Here is a 17,505-nt window from a genome sequence, read left to right as displayed (position 1 = left end):
TCCGTAGAATTTAAAATGTCAGGGCACCTTGGTGGCTCAGTAGGTTAAGCATCTGCCTCACGATTTTGGCTCAGATCATAATCTCACAGTTCATGGATTCGATCCCTGCACTGGGCTCTGTGCTGAGAGCAAGGAGCCTGCTTGGGATTCTCTCTCCTTCTCCCTCTTTCAAAATAAACAAACAAACTGGGGCACGTGAGTGACTCCTCTGATTCCAGCTCAGGTCATGGTTCATGAGATTGAGCCCTTCAGCAGGCTCTGTGCTGACAGCACAGCAATCCCAACCTGCTTGGGATTCTCTCTCCCCCTCACTCCCTGACTCTCCCTGCTTACTTGCACACATGCACGCTCTCTCTCTTAAAATAATTAAACTTTAAAAAAAGTTAAAAAAAAACCTTTAAAAATGCCTTAAAATGTCACTTTATTCTAATCACATATATATTTATACTATTATAATAAAGCTACTGATCTCAGTCTAAAAATCAGGGCTACTTAAGGGTCTGGTAATATTGTGATGGAATTAGCACACCAGTTACAATGTGTTTTTAAATTTACAACTAAAACTTTATATATTTTCCTGAAGATCTGAATAAACTATATGTATGCTTCCTTCATGAATAATACAAGAAGTTCAATGGCTTTAGGAATTCAAAAATAGTAACTTCTTACTATTTCACTCAACTGCACCTGGAAAATTAACTTTCACTTGAAACCAGTTAACTCTCTGAAGATTACTATCACATAGATAAGACATGTCAAATGGAATGTAAGACATTAATTTAACATTACTAAGCACCCTCATTTATATGCCACACCTTGATACAATAAAAATTAAAACAGTCTCTGCCTTCTAGGAGCTTACAGTATAGCAGGCAAACCACATATGCAAATAATTAAATTTAAAAAACTGTAACATAAAAAGGTTCAAGGAAGTCTCCATACAATAAAGAGCTGGGATCTTGAAAGAGTCAGAATTTGCCAAAAGAAAAAAAATGAGGTAGGAGACAGGACAATATTGGCTATGAAAATATACAGAACAACAATAGCATTTGATGTTCTAGGACTGGGTAAAAAGATTTACATGTCTGTGGTATAGAAAGGGGGCTTGGACTCTTGGCAAGAATGACTCAGATTTTAAATTTTTCAAATTTTCAAGCTATATTTATAAGCAAAACATCTACTATGAGATGCTAGCTAGATTTCTGGCATGAGCACATCTGTTTCCTTTTCATTTCAGTGCCCCTATGTACACCAGACAGGAAGATTTCCCAGATAAATACATGAGAAAGGAGAAAAGTCATGTATGTAGGCAACAGTATTGTCAATAAAATATTAATGAAGACTTTAAGGGTTAATGAAGGGAATATGTTTAAATTTATAGTCTACAATTATTACTCAGATAGCAATGCACAGGAATGAGACAAAGACCTGTTAAAAGGATACTTAAAAAGACAATGAGGTCTAGAATTTCACTCTAAAAACAGGAGAAAAGAATAGGAAATCAAGGATGCCTTTCTAAGCATTAACCAGGAAATAATCAATTTAGGAACGATTTTAGGAAAGTAACTATAGAACACCATACTGAAACATTCCTAATAAGCAAAAAAGACATGTGGGCCTGGAAACCAAAGGGTAGGATTTACAGAATAAGCAGCAGCAAGGACAAAACATGTCAAGGAATACTAACTGTTCAGTGCAGGCAATGAGACAAAAACAGCAACACAGAAAGGAAAACCAACATAATAAAAAAAAATTTATACATATATATATATATATATATATATATACACATCTATATGTGTATATATAAGGAGAAACCTTCAAAAAACATATGGACTGAAAGGATTTTGGTAGACTTGTTAACCAAGAAATCATAAGCACCAACCACTCCCCCCACTCCCACCAAAAGAAACAAACAAACAAAAATCTCAAGTGATGAGAGAGGCAGCAAAAGGCCAATGGGCTAAATTAAATTAAGAAACATTAAAAGTTCACAGTTGCACTAGCCACATTACAAATGCTCATCGAGCATGAGGCTAGTGGCTACCTTACTATGGATGCTCAAACATCAAACATTTCAACCACACAAACATTCTATTGGACAGTGGCTAACCCAGACTCTCATTCCCAAATGTGAGCAACTATGAACAGAAAAACAACCGTGGAATCCAGGGCGCCTGGGTGGCTCAGTCAGTTAAGCACCCGACTTCAGCTCAGGTCATGAGTTTGTGAGTTCAAGCCCCACTTCAGGCTCTGTGCTGACAGCTCAGAGCGTGGAGCCAACTTCAGATTCTGTGTCTCCTCCTCTCTCTGTACCTCCCCCTCTCACACTCTGTCTCTCTGTGTCTCTGTCTCTCTCAAGAATAAACATTAAAAAAAATTAAAAAACAAAAAACATCTGTGAAACCCAACAATGTAGAAGAGATGCATTAAAACAGAAAAACCTGTAAGGAAATGTTTGACAAAAAAAACTAAAATATAATTTAAACTCCCAGAGTATTTCTATTGAGTCAGATTCATAAAATTAAAAGCTCTAAAAAAAAAAAAAATTAGAATAAAACTTCCAATAGGTGTATGACATGAACACCTCTTTAAATATAATTAGTGTGTTGAAAGAAATACACCAAGGGAGTATGATGTATTCTCACTCAAAAGGTATTCAAATATTGGGATACCTGGGTGGCTTAGTAGGTTAAGTGTTCAACTTTGGCCCAGGTCATGAACTTGCAGTTTGTGAGTTCGAGCGCTGTGTCAGGATCTGTGCTGGAGCCTGGAGCCTGCTTCTGACTCTGTGTCTCCCTCTCTCTCTCTGCTCCTGCCCCACTCATTCTCTCAAAAATAAAAATAAACATTAAATGAAAAAAATCCAAATATCTATTGTTTGCCAGGAAAAAAAATAAGTAGAATATAACCAAAAAACATCTACCAAGAATTGCAAAAGGTGAAGAGTCAGAAACAATTTTAAAAAGAGGGGAAGGGTAGCAGGAGGAGTAAGGAACAACTCTAAGGGCTCTCTTTAGACTAAAATAGTCATAAGCAAAAGTATGAAAAAGACCCCACTTATGAGACTGGTGAAGTTTTACATCTTAAGATAAAGAAAAGGCTCCCAAGCTGGGGGGTAGAAGAATTAAAGTAAAAGACACACATCATAATGGGGAACTACCTATTGATAAGAACCAGGTTTGAGATCAGACTTCTCATCTGCAACAACAAATGGTAATCACCAATTTAGAAGTATCTTCGGGAAAGGAAAAAAAGGATTTGTATTTTTTAATTGAGCCAAAATATCATTCTTCTTGTGAAAGGATGAAATGTAGACATGCAAAGCTTCAGATTACCACTCATAGAAAGTATCATTTATAAATTTCCATACAAACATAAGTATAGAACACGCAAGGCAAAAAAGTTCTTAAAAAATGAAAAATGAAATCAATTATCATAATCGAAAACTTTCTCACCTGTCAGAAAACAGATCAAAATTAAAATTACAAAAGATTGCTATTACGTAGTTATGTGTTACATAATTAAAGAACTTGATATGACAGTTCTCTGTACCAAAAAGAAATGTATTATTTTCAAACATCCACACAAAAAAAATAACGATCCTGAGGTAAGGGAAAAATAATTCCAACAGGCCAAAAAAATCAGAATTAAACAGAAAGTTAAATAAGTAATTTTTAAAATACCGGTTTACAAAATGCACTGAACGTTTTTTGTTTGTTTGAGAGAGAAAGAGAGACCATGCACTCAGGAGAGGAGCCAAGGGAGAGTCAGGGAGAGGGAGAATCTCAAGCAGGCTCCATACTCAGCACAGAGCAGGACACAGGGCTCCATCCCACAACTCCAGGATCATGGCCTGAGCCAAAAACTCAACCAACTCATCCAGGTGCCCCAGCATTAAACATTTTTAAAACACACTTCCAAATATTGTTGGGCTAAAAAAGAGAGGAAAAAAAAAAAACTAGAATCACATCTAGACTTGAGTAAAGATGCAATCACTCTCTAACTTTGCATCAAAACCTATGCAGTATGAACTATACAGTATGAAGTAGTCAGGTTTAGGAAATTTACAAGTAGGGGCACCTGGGTGGCTCAGTCGGTTAAGCGTCCAGCTTCGGCTCAGGTCATGATCTCACAGATCGTGGGTTCGAGCGCGGTGTCAAGCTCTGTGCTGACAGCTAGCTCAGATCCTGGAGCCTGCTTTAGATTCTGTATCTCCCTCTCTCTCTGACCCTCCCCTGCTCACGCTGCCTCTCTCTGCCTCTCAAAAATAAATAAAAAAAGAAAATTTACAAGTAAACGTTTTCAATAAACAAAACATTCAAAATAAACTATTCAACTGATTCAACTGAAGAAATTAAGGCCAAAGAAGAATCCACAAAATCTGAAATAAAAAACCGAAAACAGAGTTCTTTCTCTGAAGCTTGTTTAAAAATACCAATACAAGAAATGAGTCTCTGGTTAAGTCTGATTCTTAAAAAGTATAGAAAAATACATATTAAAAAAAAAAAAAGAAACTGCTGTTAGATACAAATTTTAAACTTTGTAATACATTTTCTAATAAAATATTAAAGGCAGGAGGTAAAAAGGAAATCAATGACCACACAAAAAATGTGAGATGAACCAAAGTTCTACCACTCACTAAGGCATTAAGAGCAGAGTCTGTTTTTGTTTTTGTTTTGTAAGAGCAGAGTTTTATAGCAGAATTCAATTGCAGCTTTCATAAACAGTTAATTCCGCTTATTATCTAAGCTGCTTCAGGACACAAAAAAAATATTTCTCACCTATTTCAAACACTGCTTCTCATTTCTGGACATAAAGAAATGAGATTCAAAATTAAGAAATAAAATTAAAACTAGAACATCAGGGCGCGCCTGGATGGCTCAGCTGGTTAAGTATCCAACTTCTGCTCAGGTCATGATCTCATGGTTCATGAGTTTGAGCCCCATGTTGGACTCTGTGCTGACAGCCTGGAGCCCCTGCTTCAGATTCTTTGTCTCCCTCTCTCTGCCCCTCACCTGCTCATGCTCTCTCTCAAAAATAAACATTTAGGGGCGCCTGGGTGGCTCAGTCGGTTAAGTGGCCGGCTTTGGCTCAGGTCATGATCTCACGGTTCGTGGGTTCGAGCCCCATGTCAGGCTCTGTGCCGACAGCTAGCTCAGAGCTGGAGCCTGCTTCAGATTCTGTGTCTCCCTCTCTCTCTGACCCTCCCCTGCTCGCGCCGTCTCTGTCTCTCAAAAATAAAAGACATTAAAAAAAATTTTTTAAATAAAAAAAATAAACATTTAAAAAACAAAAAACAAAAAAACCACTAACATCAAAATCATGAAGACTATGATCAAGAAAAGGTGCTTAAACATTAAGACTTAAACTTACTATAGTTTATTATATTAATGAACTGAAGAAAAAAAACCATTAAGATCATCTCTTAACAGCTGCAGAAAAGCAGGAGATTCAAGATCCGTTCCTGATAATTACTTTGGCAAACTAGGAAAAGGAAACTGTCTTATTTAGTAAAATATCTCCCCAAAAAACCTAACAGCAGCGCTCTTAGAGGTGAATCTATAGAAGTATGTCCATTAAAGTCAGGAACAAGGATGTTCATGGTCAATAAAAGCTTATTTTTTGTTTTTTTAAGTTCATTTATTTTGAGAGAGAGAGAGAGACAGACAGACATCGGAAAAGGGCAGAGGAGAGAGGGAGAGAGAATCCCAAGCAGGCTCCATGTGGATGCAGGGCTTGATCTCATAACTGTGAGATCATGATCTGAGCCAAAATCAAGAGTCAGATGCTTAACAAACTGAGCTACCCAGGTGCCCCATCAACACAATGAACATTATTTGAATGCCCATCTTTGGCAATAAACATAAAATTAAAAAATAAAAACAAACAAAAAAGATTATCCAGGCAGGAAAATATATTTTAAGTATATCCTAGATGGTTTTGAAAAACCTGAGGACTGCCCTAATAAGCAGTAAAATATGCTATATACATCTATAATAACTTAGGTGGAACCATATGAAATTGAGGATTCTCTTTTTTACCTACAGAAATAGCAACACTGTATAAATTAACCTAAAATAAAACTACTATGAGGGGAAGCACCAGAAATGTACATGTCATCAACACTGCTACTCTAATTTTAATGAAGAAATAGAACATACAATTAGCAGGAACTACATACAATGGCTACCTTGAACAGGCTTTTCCTTGTTGTAACTGTTTTCTCTTTGGATACAGTCCTTATTTTATAAAAAATTAAGTAAACCTGTTTTAAAATAGAAAATGTGGGGTGCCTGGGTGGCTACATTGGTTAAGCAGCCAACTTCGGCTCAGGTCATCTCACGGTTCATGAGTTCAAGCCCCGCATCAGGCTCTGGGCTGACTGCTTGGAGCCTGCTTTGTTTGGATTCTGTGTCTCCCTCTCTCTCTCTCTGCCCTCTACTCATGCTCTGTCTCTCAAAAATAAATTAAAATGTTTAAAAAAAATTTTTTTAAAAGAAAAAATGTAGGGGGACCTGGGTGGCTGTCAGTTAAACACCAACTCTTGATCTCAGCTCCAGTTATGATCTCATGGACATGAGTCCAAGGCAAGCATCAGGCTCTGTACTACTTAGAAGTCTTGCTCTCTCGCTCTGCCCCTCCCCAACTCATGCACACAAGCTCTGTCAAAATAAACATTTAAAAAATAAATTAGAAAATATAAGATTATTTTAACTCAATCCATTGTACACTATCAATGGAGAAATGAGACGTGTCCACATGACTACAATTTTGATGTTTCCCATATCAGTAAAATTCCAAAAAAGATCATAAAAGCAATAGAAGGAACCCAATAAAAGAACATGTCCAAAAATTAACTTTCTAGGCCCCACTCCCATGAATAGGAATAGTTGTTTCTTGGGTTCTCCAAGTGTATCAAGTTCAAGTTTGAACTGTTCTTTACCATTTCCAACCATTCTGATGCGAAAGTGTTCATATCAACTGCAATTCTCTTTAAATTCTACTCCCAATATCTCAATCAAAATCCTAATTCCTCAAATCTACAGTACAACAAGCAATGCTAGTAACATATAGTTTTATATAATAAAAACTTAGCAAATGTGCCCCAAAATCAGCAAAGGACAACTTCAAATTCTAAATGTATAATGTGCCAATGTGCAAGGGTATGGGGGGAACAAAGCAGTGAATACAAAGTTTTAAACAGGAGTAACAGCTCCCAGTAGATCTCCTGCTCTAGATGGACCATACTTAAGTCTTTCAATGAACTATTTTACAATGAAAATGAAAATCAACTAATACACTAAACAGTAAAGTTTTCCAACTCCGTGTCTGCACTGAAAGTAATAGTTTAAACACAGAAATACTAAAATGACTACTGTATTTTGAAACCTGTTCTTCCCAAGAAATTAAGAACATCCCTAAATTAGGAGTTGATGTCAGGGACTCACCCACTCCTTGTCAAGGTAATAAAACTGGCCCAAATCAAAGGGGAGATTCTGAGGGGCTCAGCACTTTTCCCCAATTTTTCCAAAATAATCTACATTGACATTTAGCAGTTATATAAAAAAGGAATTATCATTACACAAAAATATAGAACTAAAGCTGGTCTATAATGTCTACAATTTTACAAGTATAGTTCTGCTTTATGACTTTAACATTTTTTACAACTTAAATGTTTTATGAATTAAATGCATCATGATAAATGAAACTCAGATATTTATGCATACAGTATTATATACAAATGCTTTAAAACCTTGATAAGGAACCAAAAACATAGAATAAGAGAAACTGGACTAAACCACCACAGAAAAGGCTACCGCGCAGAAACTTTACCATGATCCTCCTCCCTCATATGAGCCAAAATATTCCAAAATAACATTTTGCTAGTACTGCTTTTGGCCACCAGAAACAACTAGTTCTATTCATATAGAACAGGTCAGAAGCTTTCAGAAAAGGTCAACATATGTCATGTTTTCTGGTATACTATCACACAATTCAAAAGTAATTGATGTAATCAGAGGCAGTAAAGAAACTTGTAGCTTTAATTTTCTCAGGTGATTCCAAGAGGCAGCTGAATCTAGGGGAAATTATCCTTCCATCTGTCCTAAAAATCTTAAACTGCAAAGTCCTAGGTACAAACAGGTACCAAGTTAGAATTGCCCTGGAGCCCCTCAATGTAGCTACTTGCCAGGTTCTTGACCTGGCAACTAAAATACCCAGTATTTTCCTTCCCAGCTCTTAAGAAAGAAGTAGCTCGAGATCTACAGCTGCTGATTTGCACTTGGTGACAGGAGTAAGAGTAAACCTAATACTTTAGGCTATCACGGTCCAGGCACTCACCTAACTGCTTTAAAGTGTTTTAGACACATAATTGCTACCACAATCCTAGACGAATGGACACAAAAACTCAGATTATGTAGTGTGCCTAACATCACCTAGCTACACCTGTAAGACAGAGCCTAGGCTTAAACACTAATCTAACTGAAAGAAGACTTCAATCTATTAGGTAAGGATAAAAGATAAGTACTAATATTCTCTGAGAACTAAAAAGTATTCCTAATCAGTCCTCTGAAATGGATACTCTCAACACCAAGTGTCCACTGAATCCACTACACAAATCTTAAATACAAGCCCCCAAAAACGGCATAACAGAATATGGAATACGAAACCATTTTAATGCAATTTCTGGAAAAGCTATTTGTGGAATCCTTCTGATATTTTAGGACGTAAGACTGTGTACTGTGAAAACTGATTAACTCCAAGTGACAGTATTTCAGGCAATTTTATTTTCTCCCATTCTCTGCATTTCCTAATTCTTCTATCACAGATGTGTCCTAACAGAAAAATTGTCACTAATCATATGTGGCAAGTAAGCACGTGAAATGTGGCTAGTCCAAATTGAAATGTGCTACAAGTGTAAAATACTGGATTTCAAAGGTTTCACACAAAAATAGGAATGTAAAGATTTTTTAATTGTTTAAAATATCAAGTACATTTTGAAATGATAATATTCTGGACAAATTAGGTTATAAAATATACTAAAATTAATTGTACTTTATTTTACTTCAATATGACTACTAGAAAACGATACATAGGATTTGCATTTGTGGCTCACAATCTTTTTCCACTTGACAGTGCTGCTCTAGACTCATTACTCACGCACAGCCAGCAACAGGGGCACCATGTGGGATCTTCTAAAAAGACTGATCGTTGGGACCCTTACACTTTAATTTTACATGGTATTTCAATAATCAGGCACATGAAAAATATGAACTGCTTAGCTAGAATATGCATTTTAGCAAGATCCCAAGATTACTATACACATTCAAGTTTGAGAAGCACTGTTCAGAAAACTGGAATTTCATTTCCCTTAAATTATAACAACAATTCCAATATTATTCTATCTACCTATTTACTGAAATGCTGTAAGGTGTCAGGCACTGTTCTAAGCAACAGGAATACAAGTTAACAAAACACATTACTCTCTGTTCTGGAGTATATTCCACAGAAAACAAGCAAAACTAAACTAAAATACAGTTAGTTCTGCTATTAAGACACTTGTTTCAAAAACACAAATTTGTCCCCACACTATTGATAAATCAGGAAATCATTTGATCATAACAAATATCCCATTTCTAAGCAGTCTCACCTGTGAAAAACACTAACTGCACCCAGGTGAACCAGGCTACAAAGGAATTCACAAACCACACACACCAACGGATCTGTGGGCTACCTCAGTTCAGCCTGGGAGTGAGGAGTCTTATCGTCCACAATTTGTTACAACTTTGAGAGGGTTATTTCCAATAACCCTCCTCCCATCCCTTCATAATAATTCACAGTCTGCAACCCTTTCAAAAGATGTCCTCTTCCACAAGCTAATTCCAGGTCTTTGTCAAGGTAAAGTACCATATATACTGCACTATTAATGTACTCCTTAACCATTTAATGTTATGCTATGATTTGTTAGGTTTCTATCTTTTTAATGTGCCCCTAACCATATTTTCCCCATTAAGTCCTGTGGTGCTATTTTGCATAGTATGAGGACTTTCAGGAACGTGTCATGTTATAGCAGAATGACTGTAAGTAAAAAACATCAGGCCATGTTAAGTACAAGGAGCAAGACAATGCAAAGGATAAACAGTGCTGGCGATGACTGTTTCAGAATGACCAGGAACACTAGGGAAGGCTTCTGGGAGAGGGTGCCATTTAAGCACATCACTGAAGGTGACTACGCACCAGGAGGACACACAAAAAGATGAACATCCCAGAAAGGAGGAGCATAACACGCAGTACCCTTGAGATAAGAATGAACTTCTTCCTGTAAGGCCAGAATGGACAGAGAAGCACAAACAAGAGGGAAGGGTGGTAGGTGAAAAGGCTGAGGCAACACTCAGACACCAGATTACACAGTATTTTACGTAAGGCTTGTAAGTTAACAGTCACTAGAGGGTTCTGAGCGAGAATAATGTGAACTGACCAGCATTTTAGTGGACCACCCTGGACTGTGGAGGGAAATGATTGTGTGAAGCAAAAAGAACACCATTCAGCAGGCTTAGAGTCCTGGTAAGAGAAGATAGTAGCTAGGAGTACAATGGTTGTACTTCCAGTACTGAAAAGTGGTTATAAATGCAACCCAAGAATTTAGGCCACTTTTAATTACTGAAACTGGAAAACAAGTCTTTTAGCAATATATGAAACCTTAGCTCAATCTTCAAATTATATTCCAAAGTACAACGTAGTTCACAAAAAGTTGTTAAACAATCAGATGAGAAACAATGTAAAAGGGTTTTCAAAATTATGAATTATCACATTTATCAGCAGCAGAAAGTAGACTCTTCTTAGGATACATTTGCAAGATCTAAATAACTGGTTTTGAAATGATTAACAAATAGTCTCTCCAATACTTAGTACAGAATCCCAGAAGCGGAATAGCTCCACTTAGCGACTCTGAGTCCCACTTAAAGGACCCTGTAAAGATGCCCCAGAGCTCGTCGCTACCTTCACTTTCAAGCATCTTCACAAGATGATAAACTACAGGGACCACAACTATTCTACACAAAAGACAAGAAGCAGATGCTTAACAGAGACACTTAGAATAAGTTCCCTGTGAATTATGGACCAAAAATCCTAAGTATGTTATACCAAAAACTTTAAATACATCTTGCACAACAAAAAAAAATTTTGTTCAATTAAGATGGCCTTTAAGATCAAAGTGAACACTCCCAAAATTTTTGATTGTGAAATAGAAATACCATTATACCACTAACAATACATAAAACCATCTCTTTAAAACAAAAATGTTAAAATGTGATAACTCTAAGGCAAATGACATGAATGTGTTCAAATATATGCATATGCCTAGAGCATATATATTTTCTAAAATTAAGTAAAAAATACTAAAGTCTTAAAACTGCGAATCTACCTGATATCTGTGGTCTTTAACTGACCTATGAAAATCCAATGTAAACATACCTGCCTACTATAACTATCTTATAAAAGCATGAATCAACAAAAGTAGGTAATATTTATCGCCTATTTTCACTGGACTTAAGTCCAAATATTAGTGAACTTTAGATTCTGTATGAAATTTTCCAAGTTGCTTTGAAAATAAGTCTCAGAATATGAGGGATTAATTTGTGAAAAATGGCTGCTTCTAACTTTCACATTAATACTCTTTCGAAAGCACTGACTTGATAACTTAGTCTAGAACTACACACATATACTGTGCCAATGTCAAGGCTTTGATAATGTACTAAGTTAGGTACGATGTAACCACAGGGGATGTTGGGTGAAAGCACTAAGAGGGTATATACGAGCAAACTGACTTTAATTTGTGCTGTAGTTAACACCCACCAAATAAGCTTTCAATATGCTTAAATGTTTCATCCCTGACAGAATAAACAATTTACCAGAGTATAGAGGACCAATTTCTAGAGTCTACTATTAAACTTTACACAAGTACATTTTCCCTCATTTGTAAAACTGTAAAATACGGATGCTATCTATCCTACCTCCCAAAAGCAACATGAGGACCGAATGAAACTGTCTATTTTTATAATACTTTCTAGCATTACAAATGCAAAGCATATTTCCTTCCTATTCAAAACAGTTACCTGAATAACCATAAAGCCATGTTACACAAGTAGCCGTCTATCATCCAACGTGAATAGCTTCCAATGTTACTATTTTTTAAAAACTGTAAAAGCATTTATCCCCACATAGTCCCTACTGAACACTTTCTTCAAATGTTATAGTATCCTTCATTTGAAAATTAGATGAAAATACATTTCTGAATATCTCCAAATATAGCTAAATGACAAAACAAGATAAAAGCTTTCACTATGCAACTAAAAACTTTAAAATCTTTAAGAACAATAAATTACTAAACCACTATGGGTAAACTCTACTTTGTACTCAGATATTTGAGTGCTATTTAAATGCTAACTAAAAAGCTATGCAAATTCAATGAAGTCCAACAAATCATAAAACCAATAAAGAGTATTTTGCATTTAGTCAATTGAGCTGTCCCAAAAAAGAGGTTTCTAAAAAGTATTCCAAATATATATTATAATAAGTTTCTTAACAGTTAATTCTGAGAGGGATAATGTGAAAAATGGGACAACCCCCATGAGGTTGAAGTTTTGTGGAACAGCTTTCCAGAATCCTTGTAAAGACACCTTTCGCTCCTAAACTCATCTGTACTATCATCATTCTTAAATTTAAAGTTACTTGGTAAAATAATAATTTGAAACTAGTTCTCCAGAAAAACATACTTTAATAACCAAAGTGCTTTTAAAATCCCATCAAAGTACAAATTCAACCTATACTGTACGCTCATTTGGATGAGGTTTGGATGTCAGCTGCCACTTGCTTTTGGTTATTTTTAAACAAGACTGTTTTGCGAATAAATCACAGAATACACAAAAATAGGTTGATTCACCAAGTTAAAGAATTATACTCTCAAAGAACTTCCCTTTATTTACAATAAACTGCATTCCCTTTAATAAATCCTACAGAATAAAATTTAACTCTTTTAACTGTACCTACTATGTTGCAGTCAGTCTCTTAATTTTAACTAAGGATTTCTAGGACTGACAATCCGACTGACAATCCTTCTCAGTAACTGCTTTCTTACTTTTCATGGTAAATTACTTAGTCATTTTGTACTTCTGAACTGGCACTTTTCAAGGAAATCCAAGGTGCCATAAAAGAAATCTAGTAATTACTGTAAAAAACATGTTGTGATGCTAGGTAAGTCGAATCTCTGGGAAAAAAAAAAAAAAAACAACACCCCACATTTTATAAGTTCCACATAGGTTTAACATATTCTGTAAGATACAAGTTACAAATCATAGCACATAGGCTCTTACATTATTAGATATTTACTAAACTCATTTTTTTTAAACTCTAAAATAAAAACACATTTGATATTAAATCAATAAACAATGTAGTAACCTATTCTTATATTGTTACTTACACATGGGCAGATAATCCAACCCACTTGCATCTGACTTTGGGTAATGGTTTTGCCTTTAAACAAATACCAATCTCTCTTAAATATATTTATGTGTGTGTGTGTGTGTGTGTGTGTATATATACATATATATTTAAAAATTAAAATCTAAATGGGTACATGTGTTTGTACTTATACACTTTGAAAAACTCCATTTCCAACACATATCAGCAATCAAGAAAAATACCTGGAGTCGATGTTCAATAACAAAACAAGGATTAAATGAGAAAATGACCACTTCGGATCTTTAAAAGAAAGAAGGAACACCAAATCTGCACTCCTAACTTCAGAGTAGAGCTTTTATTAGTTAAAAGTCTCCAGAAGAAGACAGATAAACAGCTAAAAAGCATATCAGAAAGTGGGGCTTAACTCAGCAAATGACTATCAGAAAAATGAAAAAGTTTCTCACAAATGGAAGAATCAGTAAGCAGATACAAATAAAGAAAACCAAAAGCCTATAAAAGGTATCTGGAATTCATATAGTAAATAAAATCAAAATTAAAAAGAAGGAGTTTAGATAAAGGAAGCAGCTAAAACCACCATTAGCTGACAAGAGTCAGTCTTTCAAACAAGTTTCCAGTCCAGGATCACATTTTATCCTCACTTCCAGGAATACCACAAATTTGTTGCCACATGTCTGTTGAATAAGTAGCAGAATGGTCTTGGGATTAATTCACCTATAAAGGAATTATCAGGTATGGTTAACTACAAATGTTCAAAATGCCCAAAACTGACTTCTTGCTAGATTTAGAGATAGAGAACACATTAAACCAGATCAGAATCACTAAAAGAGAACCCAAGATACTTATCCATAAGGAGACGAAGTACCAATCCTATTTTGTCGCAATCACCAAAAGTTGAAAAATATAGTACAATGCAAACAGTAACCTGCCTTCCAAGAGCTAAGGTTTAAAATTAAATCCACCCCAAAAGAGTGACTGAGAATAGTCTCATCTCAAACCATACATAACTACACAAAATTTAAAAATCCGTGAAATTAAAAATATTAACAGTTTAAGTAATTTTGCCATCAAAGAACTTCTAACACTTAACAATCAAACCCTTCTGGTATTGCTTATTACAAACAAAAATAGAGTTTTCTGCGTAAGTAGCACAAAACCATAGCTATGTTCAACAGAATGATCTTCACCTCCCATCCAATAACCATCTAAATTCTTCCATGTCAACACAATCTTCTGACCATTACTAATTTCCTCAACCCTGGTAACTATGTACAGAGGAGACCCATGTTTCTGAATATCTGAAGTACTCCTCCTTCCTAAAAGGCAAAAAAAAGGACCAGAAGATGCAGGATATTTTTTAAAAGTAAGGAAAGCTAGTTGACAATCAGAGGCGGAAAGCCACATGGCACTCCACTGAGTTTCCTTAGAAGCTTCTAAAAGCACCATCACAGTTGAATATATGCATCTCAATCAAACAAGTTACCTATTAAGGCAATATAGCCTGGGGAAAAAAACACAGATGTTTTTATCACCTTAGTGAACCTGGTTTGTTCCTCAATACATGCTTTACACATGAAATCTCGTTTTTTTATAAATTCTGGGCAAATTAAATCTGAAGTTATTGAATTCATTTTACTTTTTCTTAGCCTCCTACCACAAAGACCCTGAGATGTGGTAAAGTAGTAACTGAAAGGTAACAGCACTATACAAAAGAAATGAGGCATACTTTTAAAATGCTGAATATTTGTATGAACACAGCATAGAGATTATGTTAATAACACCCTAGTGAATACCAAAAATAACATTTTAAATGCTTACAACAAAAACCCAAAAGAATTTTATAATCACAGTCGTTTTTTTAAACCTGTAAACGATCTCAAAAATCCTACTAAACTTTTAATTTCATAATTCATCAGTAGGAAACACATTTGAACTCCTTATAAAAATAAATTGAAGCAGCAATAAGAATTTTAAACTGAGCCAAATAAACTGAAATCTTTACTTGAAAAGGTGAAAATTCCTTTCTTGGAAAAATGTTCTGCATTTCTCTCATCATTAATAAAGCATTTGATAGGTTATATTCATAAAAGCATTCTCTTATTATATGCCATTGGTATCCAGGTATCCATTTTAATATGTTCAAATCAGCACCTTACTTCAACAGTGACTTGTTTACAGATTTATTGATAGAAATAAAATATTTGGTGACATGGCCACACGATCATTTCCACAAGCTGCAAACATCACCACCACCTCTTGTATTACACAGAGCTATTATTAAATATATGTGGAAGTTTCGTTAAAAAAAAAAAGCTACTCACCACCATCCCTCTCTCTAACTCTGTGAATATGCACATTTTTGGCCTTACTGTGACCTGTGCTGTCACTATATTTGTTTTCAGGACTATCAGATCTCCGCAACATTTTATTTGGTGGTGAAGGATCTGCGGCGTCTCGCATTTTTTCATGTCTGTGATCACCACTACTGGGGTGACTCTTCGATGAATACTTAAGTGCCTGTAAAACATCACCCCCCCAAAAAAAGAGAGAAAAAATTGAAACTTTAAACTTAAATAATAAATTATATCAATTTTATCAAATTTGGTATATTAATATTTCACTTTCATAAAAATTTACCACTAAAATTAAAATTTCTATTTTCAATTCTGCCTCTAAGTTATTCAGACAAGACCTAAATGCCCCAGAGTTATGAGGTTCCTCATACAAATCATGTTTAAAAAAGAAAACAAAAAACACTTTATTAAATACTGTAAATAATAAGAAATCAAACACCTTGGTACTTTAATTCCATAGTAAGTTTTTCTGCAAATTACTGAGTTTCACCCAAAGTAAAAACTAATGTACTAGTTTCATCTTCTGGGATCTTATAATAGTGTAATCTTGTGTTCTACATGTGATAGGCATAAATAAGCAGAGAACCATGTTTCTGCACACCTACAAAAAAAAGAAAGCATCAGGTTCTCCAACTTTTTGAATCAAACATTTCAGATCTAAATTACCTACTCTCACAGGTGTGGAAAATAATTTTAAGGTATAAAAATATTGGTCAAGACTTCCTATTTCCTAACATAACTTAATGGAATTCCCTCAGAATAATGGTTTGGTTTTACTCCAACACACATTTAAGACAACCATAATAAACCAGTCTTTCACAATGTGTAATAAGAAATGTTTCAGGAGAGCAGATTCAAGAGTTTAATCTCTTGACTATGCAAAAGTAATGAACAACGATTTGACATTTCAAGGGACCTAGGGCTTTTAACTTGAGCTTTAACAACTCCTGCTAGCCAGTAACAGAACTATGAGCTTAGAAAGCCCTTTAAGCGACTAAATGCACAAAGTAGCAAAGTATGTACTTGTGTCATCTGACAGCTACCAGCTGTTCGAGATTTTTCCCCATCAAAACAGGGCCCACTTCTATCATAATTTTTAAAAACTTGGTATTCTGAACCGCAGTTAACAAAAAGGAATCTACATACCTAGAACCATCTATATTAGAATGAATTATCCAACTATCCAAGGATTTCATTCTAACAAAGAGGAAAGTACTATCACCAGTAAGGCAATTCCTTGCGCCAAAACCATTCAAACGGGGAGGAAGAGATAGTTTAGGACACACATAAGAAGTGCAAATCAATTAGTCATTTCTTCCTAGATCTTCCTAATTTAAATATCATTACGTTAACTTTTAGTTCCCAAATAAAATAAACAAATATTGCTCAGAAGTCACCTTTTCCCTCATCCCTTCGATTCCTTAACACTGAAATAATCGAGTCAGGTCCTTCTTGGCTAGGAATATTTTTCCCAAAAAAAGAAAAAAAAAAAAACAACCCTAAACTTCCTCCAGTCACCTGTCAAAATAAGTCACTAAACGTCGTTGGAGAGCGCTTATAGAATCAAATACAAATTTTACGGGGACCCGCTGTGCTAGTTTCAGATTTGTTGCACCGAAGGGCCTGTAGCGACTTCTGAAGCCTGCGCTCGAGTAGCAGTTCCTCCCTTCCC

At 35.3% G+C, this 17,505-nt stretch overlaps 1 protein-coding gene across 3 annotated transcripts in view; it reads right to left on the bottom strand.

The window, feature by feature from the left end:
- Positions 1 to 16,022, bottom strand: part of WAC (WW domain containing adaptor with coiled-coil) — a 75,661-nt gene extending 59,639 nt beyond the window's left edge. For all 3 annotated transcript variants that reach the window (XM_029955605.1, XM_029955606.1, XM_029955607.1), the window contains exon 1: positions 15,801 to 16,022. In XM_029955605.1, the coding sequence (XP_029811465.1) occupies positions 15,801 to 15,939 (139 nt within the window). In that variant the 5' untranslated portion in view covers positions 15,940 to 16,022. The remainder of the gene's footprint in view (positions 1 to 15,800) is intronic.
- Positions 16,023 to 17,505: the final 1,483 nt, after the last annotated feature.

This window comes from Suricata suricatta, chromosome 10 (genome assembly GCF_006229205.1).
Source record: "Suricata suricatta isolate VVHF042 chromosome 10, meerkat_22Aug2017_6uvM2_HiC, whole genome shotgun sequence".
NCBI classification, from domain to species: domain Eukaryota; kingdom Metazoa; phylum Chordata; class Mammalia; order Carnivora; family Herpestidae; genus Suricata; species Suricata suricatta.
This window is presented reverse-complemented; position numbering and strand designations above follow the sequence as displayed.